Here is a 17,500-nt window from a genome sequence, read left to right on the forward strand (position 1 = left end):
CGGCATTGATACTAATGGGCAACCAGTCTTTGTGGAGATAGTTCAAAAGACTTTAGTTTCCAGTGTGAGTGAGTTATGCACTGTCAATCAATAGGTCAATCATTGAAAGTAACTGGGCTTCATCTGATGGAACCCTGCTTTTCTCATGTCCAGCTCTATGCTGGTTGTTCAAGAGTTGAGAATGCAAACAAATTATTTGTACTGACCTCAAACAGGAAGACCAAAAATGTTGTTCATCATGCAGCTTTGTAATAAGTTCTAAATAGACAAATTTTATCATTGTTTTGATGAAAACTGTTAATTGTTTGTAAATTATTGTTCAAATTTAATAAGATTTAATATGTTCTCAATGCCTGAAGTGTTATTGTTGGGCCCAAAGCCCAATGAAGAGCCCTCCACAGGAGCTAGGCTAAAAGCTGTCCTATCAGGTGGCTTTTAAGCTAGTAACTATAATAATAATAACTATAATCAAAACAAAATATCTCAAATGGTACAACACCAACATAAAATGATTCTATTGGAATAAGAGTTTTTGGTGTGGTTAATGAAACCCCTTTATTTATTAAGGTATTGGACTGATGGTAAATGGTCATAGGGAAAGAGAGGCTGTTGTATGAGCCAGGGCCTAAATCCTAATTTCAGGAAGGAAATGGGCCCAAACAAATAGAACCCTTGCTGTAAGCTCCAGGATGACTTGCACTTTGCCTGCTCCCAGGGAAAAATTTTAATTAAGCATTGTTAGATTATGAAACACTTGTTACTTATAGTGAACCAGTGGCGCAGCCTTTATGTGTTGCTCAGTGTGATAGAAATAGCTACCAAATTGCCTCAAATCACACAATGTCAGGACACATTGGACAATGTAATCGAAGATACACTGTCCAAAACACAGGATGGTTATGGATGAAATGTCATTGACCATTGGTCTACTTGATTTGATCAGAACTAACCTGAGGCTAGACAACAACAGAGCTTCTAGCAAGTTAGAGTCAGCTGTCATGACCATGAACACAATACAGTTCTAGTATCTCTATACAAAGCACTGAATTTTTAAATTTTTAGTCTGGCTCACCTATCACTCACTTATGACTAATTCACCTATGACATTTCCATTTACAACTCATAACATGCCTCCTTAAGACTCACATATGACTCACTCATGACTCACCCACCTATAACTCATAACATGTCCACCCATAACACTTAAGACTCAACCATCTCTGATCGACTTATGATTCACTTGTGATTCATCCACTTATGACTTGCCCAGCGTGACTCTCCAAAATATACATTAAACATATTAGACCAGTATTGACCAGTGAACTAAAACAGATCTACTACATGGTCACTCAATCAGCCAGAAATAGCAGGCAAATCATGCTATTTTATGAAAGGAAAGGATGTTTTAGATAATGTTGTCTTACATAGTTTTAAAAAGACATAATAGTCATAGCTGGAATGCTTTTGATCTCTTAGATCATGGCAAACTTGGGACTAAACAACAATTAACCTCCCTCTTATGGATTCTACCAAGCCTTCACAGTGTACCTCTAATGTGTGACATAACATTTGCTGTCCTTAATTAATGATCTTCTTAAATTTGTTACATCAATTAAATTTAAAATCGAAAACCTCAAGATGAGGATAATAAATGATGGACTATATTACTTATTTATTATTTTCTTTGAAGGATTTGGAAAGTCATCTGCGAATATGTAACAATGTAATGTGTCCTCATCAAAAATATGGGTAAGTGCTTATGCTGTCTCCTTCTTTACTCTCTGCTGTGATGCTATTGTTTACAGGTGGTAGCTTACCTCTAAGATTGTCTCTGTTCTCTACATTGCTAGCTTGACTCTATGCTTCACTCTACCTCTATTCTACCTGATATTCTTCACTCTACCTTTATTCTACCCTATATACCTCACTTTACTGCCATTCTACACTATATACCTCACCCTACCTCTATTCTACCCTAGATACCTTGCTCTGCCTCTTTTCTACCCTACATACTCCACTCTACTCCTAATCTACTCTCCATACCTGAACCTGTTTCATTTGCATTAGAATAGGCTCTAAAATAATTTAACTGTTAAATTTGGACAAAATTTCTGTTTCGTGGCACAACAATAAAAAAAAATTGGAACAGAAATAATAAATATGATAATTAGAGGTGGTGGAGACCATGTCCCAGAACAGACAACAGTGACAGGGTCTGTTGTGGAGAGATAAAATATAGTAGGATTGCAAGTGTTGGTGCAGTTTGAAGTGTATTGGAGGGAGAAACCCTATACTAATTCTCATACCATGTTCAGTGCTAATTTCTTACATTGATAGCATAAATTTAATGCGAAGACTCTGTTGTTGATTGATAATTAATATATTAATTGGTTTGCATTTTATTGATACCAATAAAATAAAGCTGGCTTAGTACCTTACTGTTCTAGCCACTCCTCTGTAATATTGTTAATATCCTATCAATTCCTCAAATTCAGAGGCGCCTTATATTTGATTTAATTTGACTTTATGGGTATTTTATCTATCCCAAAGAATGTTGATAGAGTTAACTGAAGTTAGATTTGAACTTGAAATGTAGTAACTAAATATCAAAAATCATTTCCACCAACGTTCTATGGTCTTTATCCCTCTCTAATATTGAGAACTATTCTCCCACTTATATATAGCTTGAACTGAGATCATTTTTGTTTTTATTTGAATAACCCAGTTTTTAATTCAGTTACTAAAAGATTTACACAATTGGTCAAAGGCTGCTGTCCAAATTTAGTTAAATGATAAATTTGAAGTGATTTATTGATCTCTTATTTCTGTTGTGTATTTATTATCTATAAATCATATTTCCTGGAAATATGCAAATAAGAGCTTCAATTTGTAGATTAATTTATGTTTAAAGTATTGATGTGACCTTCATTTGGTTTGAAGGCTAGCGTTATAGTTTATGACCAGATTTCATTAAATTGTCTAGTGAGTTTTAATTGACATTCAAAATAAAGAATTTGAAGCAGGGTAGGTTATAACCAATTTTGATTTATAGGTATCTTTTGTTTCTGTATGGTATACAGTCTTACAAAAGAGGAACATTTTACTAACTGAAATCTCATGTTTTCATATAATGAAAATTTCAGATGATGAAGTTTTTAAATTCAGTATGAATAGTAATTATTTACAATTGATTTTAAGTGGAATTTGTAATGTGCAAACTGAAATTGTTATAAAAGGGATTGTTTTGAGGGTTAACCTTATTTTACATCATCTTGCCACTCAACTTGATATTAAAAAAATCTCTTGATCCACTGCAAAAAAAGAAACAATGGAAAATACATATTGAAGAAGATGAAAAGTATGTAATAATAATAATAATGATAATAATAATAACAATAATAAGACAACAAAAGCTGTATAAGAAACAGCAAAAGCTGTAAAACAACTGAAATCCAGACGAAAACTGGAACAACAAAACATCAGAATAAAACAATGGCAAGAAAAGCCCTTACATGGCAAATATTGGGATAAGCCAAACAGAAAAGAAATAGACAAAGTAAAATCCCAACATTGGCTGAGAAACTCAGAACTCAAAGCAGCGACTAAAGGATTTTTAATTGCAGCACAAGATCAAAGCCCCCACACCCACCACCACCAGAAGCCACCAGAAACACATAATAAAGAAAAATACAAGTAACTGTAGAATATGTAGTGATGAGAAAGAAACAATAAATCATATTGCTTCAGGCTACCCAGTCTTGGCTAAGAAGTAATATATCCACAGATATGACAGAGTTGGGACCTGAATACACTGGAAGCTATGCCAACGCTATGAAATGACAACAGAAAAAAAAAGGTATAGGCACACCCCAGAAAAGGTTTCAGAAAATGACAAGGTAACCATACTCTGGGATATGCCAATACATACAGATAGAGAAATTAAGGCTAATAGACAAGATATAGCTATCAGAAATCACCAAGAAAAAAATGCCTTCTTATTGATGTATCAATACCAACAGATAACAATGATCTCTAAAAGAAATGGAGAAACTCTCGAAATACAAAGTTCTGGAAATAGAGGTAAGCTGAATGTGGAGCCTAAAAACAGAAACAGTCCTTATAATAATAGTTGCATTAGGTATGAAAGTTACAGAGAGGGTCATAGCTCAACTAACTAGGGAAAAAGTTAGTGCAGATGAGATGCAGTTTGGTTTTGTGCCAAAGTGAAGCACTTTTGAGGCTATATTCCTGGTAAGGCAGCTGCAGGAGAAGTACTTAGCTAAAAATAAACTTGTTTCTGGCTTTTGTTGACATGGAGAAAGCCTTTGACAGGGTCCCTCACTACCTTATCTGGTGGTCAGTGCAGAAGCTAGGGATCAATGAGTGGTTGGTGAGAATCATACAAGCCATGTACACAGATGCTATCAGTATGCTGAAAGTTAGCAACGAGTATAGCAATGAATTCAGTGTATAGGTAGTAGTTCACCAGGGATCAGTTCTCAGCCCCTTCTTGTTCATCATAGTCCTCCAGGCCAAACAGAGGAATCTAAGGCAGGCTGCCCTTTAGAGATCCCCTATGTTGATAACCTTGTTATTATTGCTGAATCACTACCAGAAATAGAGAAAAAATTTCAGGTGTGGGAGCAAGGTCGGGAATCAAAGGGCCTTAGAGTTTCATTTAGCAAAGACCAAAGTCTTAGTACATGGAAAAACAGACAAGTCACACATCCCTGCTTGATATGTAGAAAACATGTAGGTAGAAACTCCATAAGGTGTATTCAGTGTAAGTTATGGACATATCAGAGAAAGTAGTCTTTGTGTGTGACAGGTGTATAGGTACAATAAACACTAGGAATGTACAAGGAATAGATTTCGTCAAATGCCCAGTGGGGTATTTAGAAGTAGTAGATAGCTTTCATTATCTAGGTGACTAAACCAGTAGTGAAGGAGGATGCTCTGAGAGTATAGCTGCTAGAATAAGAATGGACTGGGCAAACTTTAGAGAGCTTCTACCTTTGTTGGTAACAAATGACTTCTTCCTCAGAGTAAAAGGTAATTGTATGACACCTGTGTGTGAACATCCATGCTACATGGCAATGAAACATGGGAATGTGACTGCACAGGCCATGTGAAGGCTTGAAAGAAATGAAGCTAGTATGCTTCGCTGGATGTTCAATGTCACTGTGCACATATGATAGTGTGAGTGTTTAAAGAGAAAAATTGGGTATACGAGGCATCAAATGTAGAAGACTGCACTGATATGGCCATGTGATGCATAAGGATGAGGACAGTTGTGTAAAGAAGTGCCAATCTCTAACTGTGGAAGAGTTAGACTCAGGAAAATGTGGGATGAGGTGGTGAAATATCAAATGATGAGTCTCACAGAGGCAATGACAAGTGACGGAGACCGTTGGCAATTTACTGTGCTTGAGAAGACACATCAAGCTTAGTCAAATTGTAGTCATGGCCAATGCTGATGGCACATAAAAGGCGCCCATGCCAGTGACTCTTGAAAGGCACCCAGTACATTCTATAGAGTGGTTGGCATTAGGAAGGGCATCCAGCCATAGAAACCAAGCCAAAAGAGACTGGAGCCAGTTCCAGTCAAACCATGTAACCCATACCAGCATGGAAAATAGGTACTAAATGATGATGATAATGATGAAAGTTGAATTCAAACAATGCTATTGAAGCAATAAATGCAAGAGCCATACTGCTTATCAGATATAGAGTTAGAGTTGTTGAATGGGCAAAAAGTGACATACAGAAACTTGACTGAAAATCTAAATGCTGTTGACTGTGTATGGAGCCCACCATCCTAAAGCTGATGTTTACCAGTTGTACTTGAAAGAGGTTTAATTGCTGTAGAAGAGTGTGTTCACATGGAAAGAAAATTCCTATTAGAATATTTACAGAACAACACAGAGAAATTACTAAAGGCAGTGAATAAAGAACAGGTAATCAAGTGTGGAATAGGAGACAAAGACATTAATGAAATTCAAAGAGAGTATGTTTGAACAGACTGAAAAAAACCTAAGCATGTTCAGTTTTGGAAAACTACTGGGTATGTATATAGAACCAAAACCTGGGTTTGGTTGAAAAAAGGGCAATTCAAAAAAAGAATGTGCAAGCCTTTGAATAACTTTACAGTAATTCTAAATCCTTTGAAGTTCATATTTTAGGTCCTGCTATCTTACCATTTTCCTAATTTTTTTTTGCTGCCACTCTTGTATCAAATAGATAAGCAACATCAATAAGTATTTTGTCCAGTGTACTAATGATTCTGCCAGCTTTTCCGCCTTAATAATAATTATAGTAATAATAATACATGTAGTGATGGTGTCACAATAAAAACACTGGTAATTGTGCAACCTAATAACCGCTGGCTCATATGAGTAACAATGAAAAAACAAAATATTTTGAATAATGGTGGTAATGAAACTGCAACCCTTGATGGTGACGGTGTTGCACCCAGCAGGCTCAGAGATACTGGTCCGGCTCCAGCCTGTCATTATCCAGCAATGGACCAGCACACATGGCATAGATGGAACAGACAAGTCAATGCTGTGGTCATGGAGTGTTACTACCTGAGCAACCCTTTAGATGAAGATGGTGCTCATATTAGGGGATACTGACAATGTATGTATGATCAATGAAGAGAAAGAGGATTGTTTCAACTGAGGGAACAGAGATTATGTGATCAAGCTAGAGCAATAAGAAAATATCATTGGTTCACAGAAGTAGAGCTTGAAGCTATCAAAAGACGGGTACTGGAAAATAGCAGCAGAGGAAAATACAATGAGAATACAGTTCTTACTGATAAAAGTAATCTCATAGCAGAAAACAGAGGTGAGATCTCTAATAAACCACAGGAAAGAAACTGTGATAGTTTGCTTGATGAGAGACATATAGATGGTCTGGAAAAAGACAATAAAACATGATAGATGGGCAAAAGGCAATCTACAGCAGAATAAAGGCAAGGCTACAGAAGAACAACATTGACATTATTTGCAACCTTAAAAAGGTTGATTGGTGGAAATTGAACCAAGACATAAAAAATGTGAATGAAATTCTGAAATACATCAGAACAAAAAACAACACAAAAACAAATAATTTGATTGAAGCTGCAAGTATTATTGTAGCAGAAAATGTGGGTGTTTGGGTGTTGATGTCAAGAAAAAGAAATATAATGGGAGTGACAAAAGAAAAGATCCATGATGGAAAAGCAGAATACAGGCAGGGTTAGATATGCTCTCAGAGGACATTTCTCTGTTAGACCGAAAAGCAAACAAAAATACTGGGCACTGAACAGGAAGTATGATATTGAAAGAAAGGGCCTGAAAGTGGTAATGGAGGAACTGAAACAGTGCCTCACTGCAAAGATGGTAAGATATGACCAAAGAATGAAGTGATATCAGCAGAATAGGTTATTCAGAGTAGATCAGAAGAAATTCTATAAAGAAATAAATGGAGAGAGTACAGATGAAAATTGACACCAGATAACATCGAAAGTCAAAGGTTTTGGAGTGACATCTGGAGCAAAGACAAGGAGCACAAAAAGGATGCTGAATGGTTGCAAGAACTGAAACAAACAGTAGTCTGTCCAAAACAGGCAGAACTAATCATTTCAGTTAAGGAAGTGAAGGAAATCAGCAAAAAAATGGGCAACTGGAAGGCCTGGGACCAGACGAAGGTCAAAGCTACTGGATCAAAAGATATGGTGAATGTCATACACAAATAGCTGCACAACTCAACTCCCTATTAAATGCGGACCAAGTAACACCAGAGTGGTTGACATTGGGTAGGACAGTGCTGTGCTTGAAAAACATTGAAAATGGCAATATGGTAGACAATTACAGTCTGATATCCTGCTTGCCACTTAGGTGGAAATTATTAACTGAAATAGTCACAGAATCGATGTCCGGACATCTGGAAAAAAATGGAGTCCTGCCACATGGGCAGAAGGGGTGCAAGCATAAGTGCAGAGGTACCAAGGATCAACTCCTGATAGACAAAACTGTACTTAGAGACTGCAAGAGGACAAAAACTAACTTAGCCGTGTCATGGATCAATTATTGTAAGGCATATTATGGATTATGGAATGTATACACCTATTTGGTATTGCAGCAAATGTTAGGCAATTGCTTGGAAAAAGTATGGTGAAGTGGACAACAGAACTGACTACATATAGAAGAAGCTTAGGGACAATAGAGATCAGGAGAGGCATCTTCCAAGGGGACTGCCTGTGCTCACTGATCTTTCTACTGTGCATGGTACTACTAACACTGATCTGAGGAAAGCAAAGGCTGGGTATGTATTCAAAAGCTGCCAACAAAAAGTCAACCACTTGTTATTCATGGATGACCTCAAACTTTATGGTAAAGATGAATCCCAAGTCAGTTCTCTCGTTGATATGGTGTATACTGATATGCTGATATCAGAATTGAGTTCGGACTGAAAAAGTGTGGTGTATTAGTCTTGAAGAGAGGCAAAATTAAATGTATGGATGCGCTAGCGATATTGTTGGGGGAGGTTATGAAGCAATAGAAGAGACAGGTTATAAGTACTTGGGGATGTTGGAAATGGATAAATTGATGGAGAAAGAAATGACAGAAAAATTTAAGGTGGAGTACTTGCACAGACTGAGACTGATCCTTAAGTAGAAATTAAATGGAAAGAATATGATTGAAGCTATCAACACCTGGGCGTTTTCACTCGGATATGGAGCAGGGGTAATCGCATGGACAGTAGACAAACTAAACAGCTTAGACAGAAAGACAAGGAAGTTGCTGACTAGATATGGGATATTCCACCCAAAAAGTGATAGTCAGACTGTATGCACCAAGAAAAAAAGAGGGAAGAGGACTGATTGGATGCAGACACAGCATTAGAGCAGAAGAAAACAACATAGCATGGCATGTAAAAAATGCCACAGAACTGCTATTATTGGAAGTAAGAAGGTCAGGCTTGTGTAGGATGAAAGATTGCAATGATAAAGCACTATACAAATACTTGAGAATAAATGAAACTGAAAATAGGTGGATAAAGAAAGGAATGCATGGATAATTTCATAGGGATGCTGAAGATAAGACAGACAGAGAAAAGATGGCTATGGATGACTTAAAACCGGAAATGGAGGCTCTAATCTCTACTGTCCAAGAACAAGTATTAAGAACCAATTACATCAAATACAGAATAGATGACACATCAGAAAGTGATAAATGCAGAATCTGTGGACAAAATGGTGAAACCGTATGGCAATATACCAGTCAATATACACCACTAGCCCAGAAAGAATATTAGAGATGTCATGACAACATAACAAGGATTGTCCATTCGACACTTTGCAACAAGTATGGACTTCACAGAGCAAAAAAGTGGTATGAACATAAACATCAAGGCATCATCAAAAATGATAATGCAAAGATCCTATGGGATGTTGTGATTCAGTGCAACCGTGAGATAGAGAATAAGAAACCAGACGTAGTATTAATTGAGAAAGAAAGCAAACAATGCTGGATCATAGCATGCCCAGCTGACAAAGGTATGTGATAAGGAAGAAAGAAAAGTAGATAGATATGACAGATTAGCTTGGGAGGTTAAGCAGTTGTGGTCGATGTAAAAGGTGGTAGTAGTACCAATAATTGTTGGAGCCCTGAGAACAGTGAATAAAAATCTTGAGAAGTACATGGAACAAATAGGGGCTGCAATAAAGGTGGAGCACTTGCAGAAACCAGCACCTCTTGGAACCGCTCGAATACTCTGGATGGTGCTCGAAAAATAAGGGGTTACCTTAGTTCACTGGTAGTGAACAGGTGACACCATAGAACATCTCCAGTGTTAGAAGCTGTGCAAAGACAATCTTCTAATGTAATAATGAGTGTAGTGTCTTTATATATTTGTATATATATATATATATATATATATATATATATATATATATATATCCAAAATTATGCAGTAGGAGTAAATGGTGGAGGGAGAGGAGAGAAAATAGTAATTCAGTGAAGGAGAGGTAGTGAGAGTAATAGCCATGACTGAGAGGGAGAGAGAGGAAGTCGCAAAGAGAGCATCGTGTATCTTCTACTATAATAATACTCTTGTGTATGTCTCCGACAACATAAGAATGAGAAAGAAAGGAGTGATCCACCAATGGAAGTGGGATGGTGAAAAGTCAACAGTGAATCAAAAATCAAACAGCACTTCAACTTTGTGTGAGTATATGTGCGTGTGTGAATGGAGCAATGTGTGTGTTTGTGTAAAATACATTTATATATTTGAGTGAGTGTATATTTGTTTAGAAAGGTACATAAAAAATAGAATTACAGACACATGCGCTTTTACACACACACACATATATATATACATACAAATATATACTAGCAGCTAAGCCTGGTTTCACTCGGTTGGTTTGGATGATGTGGCTGTAAAACCTGCTCTGTGTAAGCAATCGACTTGTTTGGGCACGCTTACGTTAAAAAACAACTTTGAATGACTTTTTTCTGTCAAAACACTAAAAATAACTGACCAGCAAAACAAAACAAACAACGAAGATTCCACCAAATCAAAAAATAAACCCAAATACTAAACGAACAAAGATGAACCATCCCACTTCCATTGCATGCATGCGCGCGCGCACACGCACACAAACACATTCACATTCACATACCCCCCTTTTACATACGCACACACATATTCACACAGTTGAAACACTGTTTGATTTATTTCTTTCAGTGTACAATTTTCAACATCCCACAACCAAGTATGACATCACCCCTTCCTTTCTCATTCATAAACACAAGAGTATTATTATAGTAGATTATCTCAGTAACCATGGGAGCTATGAAAAGATACAAAGCCCAGCAACAGCACCGGATCATTCTACATGTGTATAATTTTTCATGCAATTCCACCCAGCCGCTTGACCGTAAATCTCAAGACAAGAAAGAATCACCCATGTCAAATTTATATGTATAGGTATCTATATATATAAAAATGAGAATGTGTGTCTGTCTGTTTGTCTGTGTGAATCCCTAAAACTCGAGAACTACGCAACCAATTTCATTCAAATTTTACAGATGCCTTACTTAGGGTTCCAGTTGTGTTTTAGTCAAAAAAAATTTTAACTTCTTGCAGAGTTCGAGCCCACAGCAACATAATATCTCCTCCACTATTTAAGTATTACGTGTCAAAAGTGAAACAAAAACACTCATGTCAAATACTTTCACTTTAAAAAATGAAACTATTCTACTAACTGAAACAATCACATTTCGATACTGTAATGACAGATACTTTCAGAGAGAGAGAGAGAGAGATGTATATGTATACATATAGATGTATATGTACACGTTATTCCACTAACTGAAACAATCACATTTCGATACTGTAATGACAGATACTTTCAGAGAGAGAGAAAGAGATGTATATGTATACATATACATGTATATGTACACGTATATGCATAGATATATATAGATATAGATCTATATGCATACATGTATATGTATACACATGTGTAGATGTATATATATATATAGATGTACATGTAATATGTACACATATATACATATATATACATGCATACAGATATCTATACATATATACACCCATCACACACAAACACACACATTAGTCATTTGTTTTCTTATCCAAAACTACGTCAAAAGTACTGAACGGATCTTTATGAGATTTGGAAATTATATTCTACTAGCAGAAATACCCGGCGTTGCCTGGGTTAAAGAGAATAATGAAATCTAAAAATGCTGTCTAGACTACGCATCATCTTTATATATAGAGATGTATATACACACACGCACCCAAGCACACATATATATATGTATATCAATATAAATATATGAAAGTCAATGAAGTTTCGTAAAAGAAGGTGATCATGTACATACTTTCTTGCTGTTGTGATTATAACACCTCATTGTAAACTATGTTCCTTGTTTTCCCTTGTGGAGCATATACAAATAGGTTTTTTGTTGCTGCCCACTCTTGAGCAGCCAACATACAGTTGTCCATGTGAGAAGCAGGGCTCTTCCAAGAGAAGACCAGCTACAGACAGTGTTTGACCCTGATATTTGTTTATGGACATGGCAAAAGTCACACGAAGGGGGAATTGTAGTCTTCTGAATGTAAAAGGAATGTCTGGTCCTGATGGAGTAAGAGGAATTCTTGGAATAAAGACGTCATCCCCTTTTGCACATCCAGAAAGAATGGTAGCCTCGATAACGTGTGACATCATTTTCTAAATAATGCTCATCTGTTATGTTCGGGTTAAAATTTCATCAACATCAAAAATATATGAATTTTCATGGGAGTTATGGCCGTTATGCAAAGAATATAATTTCCAAATTTCATAAAGATCCATTCAGTACTTTTGACGTAGTTTTGGATAAGAAAACAAATGACTAATGTGTGTGTTTGTGTGCATGTGTATGTGTGTGTGATGGGTGTATATATGTATAGATATCTGTATGCATGTATGTATGTATATATGTGTACATATTACATGTACATCTATATATATATATATATATACATCTACACATATGTATACATATACATGTATGTATAGATCTATATATATATATATATATATACATCTACACATATGTATACATATACATATATGTATAGATCTATATATATATACATATACGTGTACATCTATATGTATACATATACATCTCTCTCTCTCTCTCTTTCTGTCTCTCTCTTTCTCTCTTTCTCTCTCTGTGAAAGTATCTGTCACTACAGTATCGAAATGTGATTGTTTCAGTTAGTGGAATAGTTTCATTTTTAAAGTGAAAGTATTTGACATGAGTGTTTCTGTTTCACTTTTGACACGTAATACTTAAATAGTGGAGGAGATATTATGTTGCCGTGTGCTCGAACTCTGCAAGAAGTTAATAATTTTTTTTGACTAAAACACAACTGGAACCCTAAGTAAGGCATGTGTAAAATTTGAATGAAATTGGTTGTGTAGTTCTCGAGTTTTAGGGATTCACACAGACAGACAGACAGACACACACACATTCTCATTTTTATATATATAGATGTATAACGGCCATAACTCCCATGAAAATTCATATATTTTTGATGTTGATGAAATTTTAACCCGAACATAACAGATGAGCATTATTTGTAATTCAACGGTACAACAGTGTAAGACTACCCTTTCAGATATACTTTCATTGTGATTTCTGCAATGTGGTGCATAAATTGTCAAGTAAATGAGACACATCTTTGCCTCCACTGATTCACTTGCAAAGTGTTGAGTAAAATTATTTCGTTGCAGACCTCCTTTGGGTCTTTTTATTATCACTACGACACACATAGTCCCCAGTTGGTAACATTGATTTCAAGGCCCTCCTAGATGAGAGACTGGCATTCCACTTAATGTCTATGTTCCATGCTGGCATGGATTGGAGAGTTATTAATGTAGAAATATGGTATCGTAGCTACTAACAGTTGAGGGTTGCGTAGTCTAGACGGCGTTTTTAGATTTCATTATTCTCTTTAACCCGGGCAAAGCCGGGTATTTCTGCTAGTATATATATATATATAAACAGACACACTTAAAAAGGAAGGAAGTGGGCTGTGACAAAGTATAGAAAACCGTGTTCGTACAAACAGTGCTACTCATACATATAAATGTATGCACATGCACACACACACACACACACAGACACAGAGTTAAAGCACTGATTTTTTTTCACCTTTCTGTACCCTTCTTATATATAAAACACTACAATTAGCCATTATTTTTGACTGCACAGGGTCAGCTAGTAATAATAATAATAATAATAATAATAATGGTTTCAAATTTTTCCACAAGGGCAGCTTTTGGGGGGAAGGGGACGAGTCAATTACATTGACCCCAGTATTCAGCTGGTACTTATTTTATCTACCCTGAATGGATGAAAGGTAAATTTGAAATACCACTAAGCATTTCATCCAGTGTGTTAGCGATTCTGCCAGCTCGCTGCCTGAATAATAATAATAATAATAATAATAATAATGATAATGATAATGATAATAATAATAATAGTTTCAAATTCTGGCACAAGGCCAGCAATTTTAGGGAAAGAGAAATAATAAGTTAGTGTCTTGCTAAAAGATGCTTTTCAAATTAGAGTTCCATATGTTCCATATATAAAACTGAAAGCAAAATTTCTATGTAGTAATAAGCTGTAGTTACTCAATAAGTTTAAGACTTATGAAACCTTTCTATTGGTCAGTTACTGAGTAATTGTGTTCTATCTATGAAATATATTGCACTACCAGAATATACATAGTTCTAATGACTTGTTAGAAACACCAATCAGATCACCTTTAAGCCACACCTTCCAGTCTTAAAAATAATGTAACATAACATCACTTCCTGAAATACAGACAGGCTGGTTGTGGTTGGAATATCTTTGATCAAAAGTTTGCTCATTCAGGCTTTCCCTAGGGTTGAACTCTTATCCCAAGGTTCAACATATGTATTGCAGTAATTCTATATTTCACCATGTTTTTGATAGAAAGTTAATTTTCTTTGTTTTTTCAACTTTTTAGCTGTGATTTTATTGGAACCCAAGATGATCTTGTGATACATTTACGAACCTGTAAATTAGAAGGAATGAAAGACTTTCTGCAACGAACAGATGAAAAAATTGCTGAGCTTCAGTTCTCCTTGAACAGTAAGGAGCATGAAATTAGTTTCTTGCGATCAATGTTGGGGAAACTGTCAGAACGAGTTGAAACATTGGAGAAGACAGTTGACATGAGAGTAGGTCAGTTATGGCTTGTTTTATATCGTCATCATTACCCATATCTTATATTTAATTTGTTAAATGTCCAAATGCTTTCTAACATTTTACCATATTCTTTACCTTGCTCCCTTGGAATTTTCAGATTTTCTTTTTTGTCCTTTTTAAAACAACTTCAATAATAGAACAATCCTTTAGAATTATTCACTTTCACCCACCAAAACAGACAAAAATAGATTATTTAAAAAGTTATGTAGACACTAGAATAGATACTTTTAAACTTTTTTTTTTGTGGGGGGGGAATGGACAGTTTAGTTCAGCTATTAGAATTCTGTTAGAATTTTTACAAATTACTCAAATTACTTCAAACCCAGTGGCCATAGAGACAGTTCTGCTTATTCAAAGTATTTATACATTTGTGATATCATACTTTTGCTGTACCATAACTCTGTGATATCATGCCTTTGTGATGTCATACATTCATCATGTCATACTTCTGTAATATAATGCCATTGCTATATCATAACTCTGTGACATACTTTTTGATATACTTTTGTCATGTCATATCTTTGTGATACCATACCAAATATGTAAATAAATTTGTTTAAAAACAGTTAAAAGTTTTTCAAATTTAGGTGCATTTTCAACAGCAAATTTGCCTGTATTTTTTTCTGCATGGAAATATACCCCCTCTTTTCTTATATATATGTGTGTGTGTGTATGTATATGCGTGTGTATATATATATATATATATGTATGTATATATATATATATATGCATGTATATATATATATATGTATATATATATATATGCATGTATATATATATATATATATATGTATGTATGTATGTATATGCATGTATGTATATATATGCATATGTATGTATGTATATATATGCATATGCATGTATATATATATGCATATGTATGTATATATATATATGCATATGTATGTATATATATATATGCATATGTATATATATATATGTATGTATATATATATATATATATATATATATATATATATGCATATGTATATATATATATATATATATATATATATATATATATATATATGCATATGTATATATATATATATGTATATATATATATATGCATATGTATATATATATGCATATGTATATATATATGCATATGTATATATATATATATGTATATATATATATATGCATATGTATATATATATATGCATATGTATATATATATATATGCATATGTATATATATATATGTATATATATATATATGTATATATATATATATATGTATATATATATGTATATATATATATATATGTATATATATATGCATATGTATATATATATATGTATATATATATATATATATATATATATATATATATATATGTATATATATATATATATATATATATATATATATATATATATGCATATATATATATATATATGCATATATATATATATGTATGTATATATATATATGTATGTATATATATATATGTATGTATATATATATATGTATGTATATATATATATGTATGTATATATATATATATGTATGTATATATATATATATGTATGTATATATATATGTATGTATATATATATATATATATATATATATATATATATATATGCATATGTATATATATATATGTATATATATATATATATATATATATGCATATATATATATATGTATATATATATATATGCATATGTATATATATATATGTATATATATATATATATATATATATGCATATATATATATATGTATATATATATATATGCATATGTATATATATATATGTATATATATATATATATATATATATATATATGCATATATATATATGCATATATATGTATATATATATATGCATATATATGTATATATATATATGCATATGTATATATATATATGCATATGTATATATATATATGCATATGTATGTATATATATATGCATATGTATATATATATATGCATATGTATATATATATATGCATATGTATGTATATATATATGCATATGTATGTATATATGCATATATATGTGTATATACATATATGCATATATGTGTATATATATATATGCATATATATATATTTTTTTTTTTTATGTGTTTCAGCCAAGTGGCTGCGGTCATGCTGGTGCACCACCGTGATTTTCACGTTCCTTGCATGGCTCTTCTCCCCCACCTGACATGGTCCAATCAAGAGTTTTGATGGCACATCACATCCGGTGTATAAGAGAATTTGACACAGCTGCCCTAAACTGCGTCTCATTACGAGCCATTGGTTCGTCTGGTATCGTGGAGAGGAAAGCGTCAAGTTTTGTCTTGAAGACCTCCGCATCCATGTCTTGCATGTCTCTCAAATGTTTTGGCAGAGCATTGAAGAGCTGAGGTCCTCTGAAACCGAGGCTGCTGCAGTATCTCGTTCTTATGTGAGATGCAGTGGACGGTACCTTTGGCACCATGCAGTGGCGACCTGTGCGGGCATTCCTGTAGTACTTGATACCAAAGTTTGGCACCAGTCCTTCCAGTATTTTCCATATGTATATTATTACATATCTCTCCCGCCTGCGCTCCAGGGAGTAGAGACCTAGTGCCTTCAGTCGCTCCCTGTAGTTCATCTGTTGGACTGTGGTGATCTTTTTTGTATAGTGCCGCTGAATTGCCTCGAGTTCTGCTGTCCGCTTAACACTGTGTGGTGGCCACAGCTGAGAGCAATA

The 17,500-nt window shown here is 34.2% G+C and overlaps 1 protein-coding gene across 1 annotated transcript; it reads left to right on the plus strand.

Annotated features, from left to right (window-relative positions):
* Positions 1-1,545: 1,545 nt before the first annotated feature.
* Positions 1,546-14,956, plus strand: LOC149134459 (E3 ubiquitin-protein ligase TRAF7-like). Its single transcript, XM_089356701.1, has 2 exons — positions 1,546-1,749; positions 14,566-14,956. The coding sequence occupies exons 1-2, from the start codon at positions 1,652-1,654 to the stop codon at positions 14,939-14,941; spliced, it is 474 nt and encodes a 157-aa protein (XP_089212827.1). The 5' UTR covers positions 1,546-1,651; the 3' UTR covers positions 14,942-14,956.
* Positions 14,957-17,500: the final 2,544 nt, after the last annotated feature.

This window comes from Octopus bimaculoides, chromosome 8 (genome assembly GCF_046866305.1).
Source record: "Octopus bimaculoides isolate indiv1 chromosome 8, ASM4686630v1, whole genome shotgun sequence".
Lineage (NCBI taxonomy): Eukaryota > Metazoa > Mollusca > Cephalopoda > Octopoda > Octopodidae > Octopus > Octopus bimaculoides.

Coding starts and splice junctions, on each gene's coding strand:
- LOC149134459 (XM_089356701.1), top strand. CDS start 1,652: ATGATGGACTATATTACTTATTTATTATTTTCTTTGAAGGATTTGGAA. Junction 1,750..14,565: donor TGTCCTCATCAAAAATATGG/GTAAGTGCTTAT, acceptor TCAACTTTTTAG/CTGTGATTTTATTGGAACCC.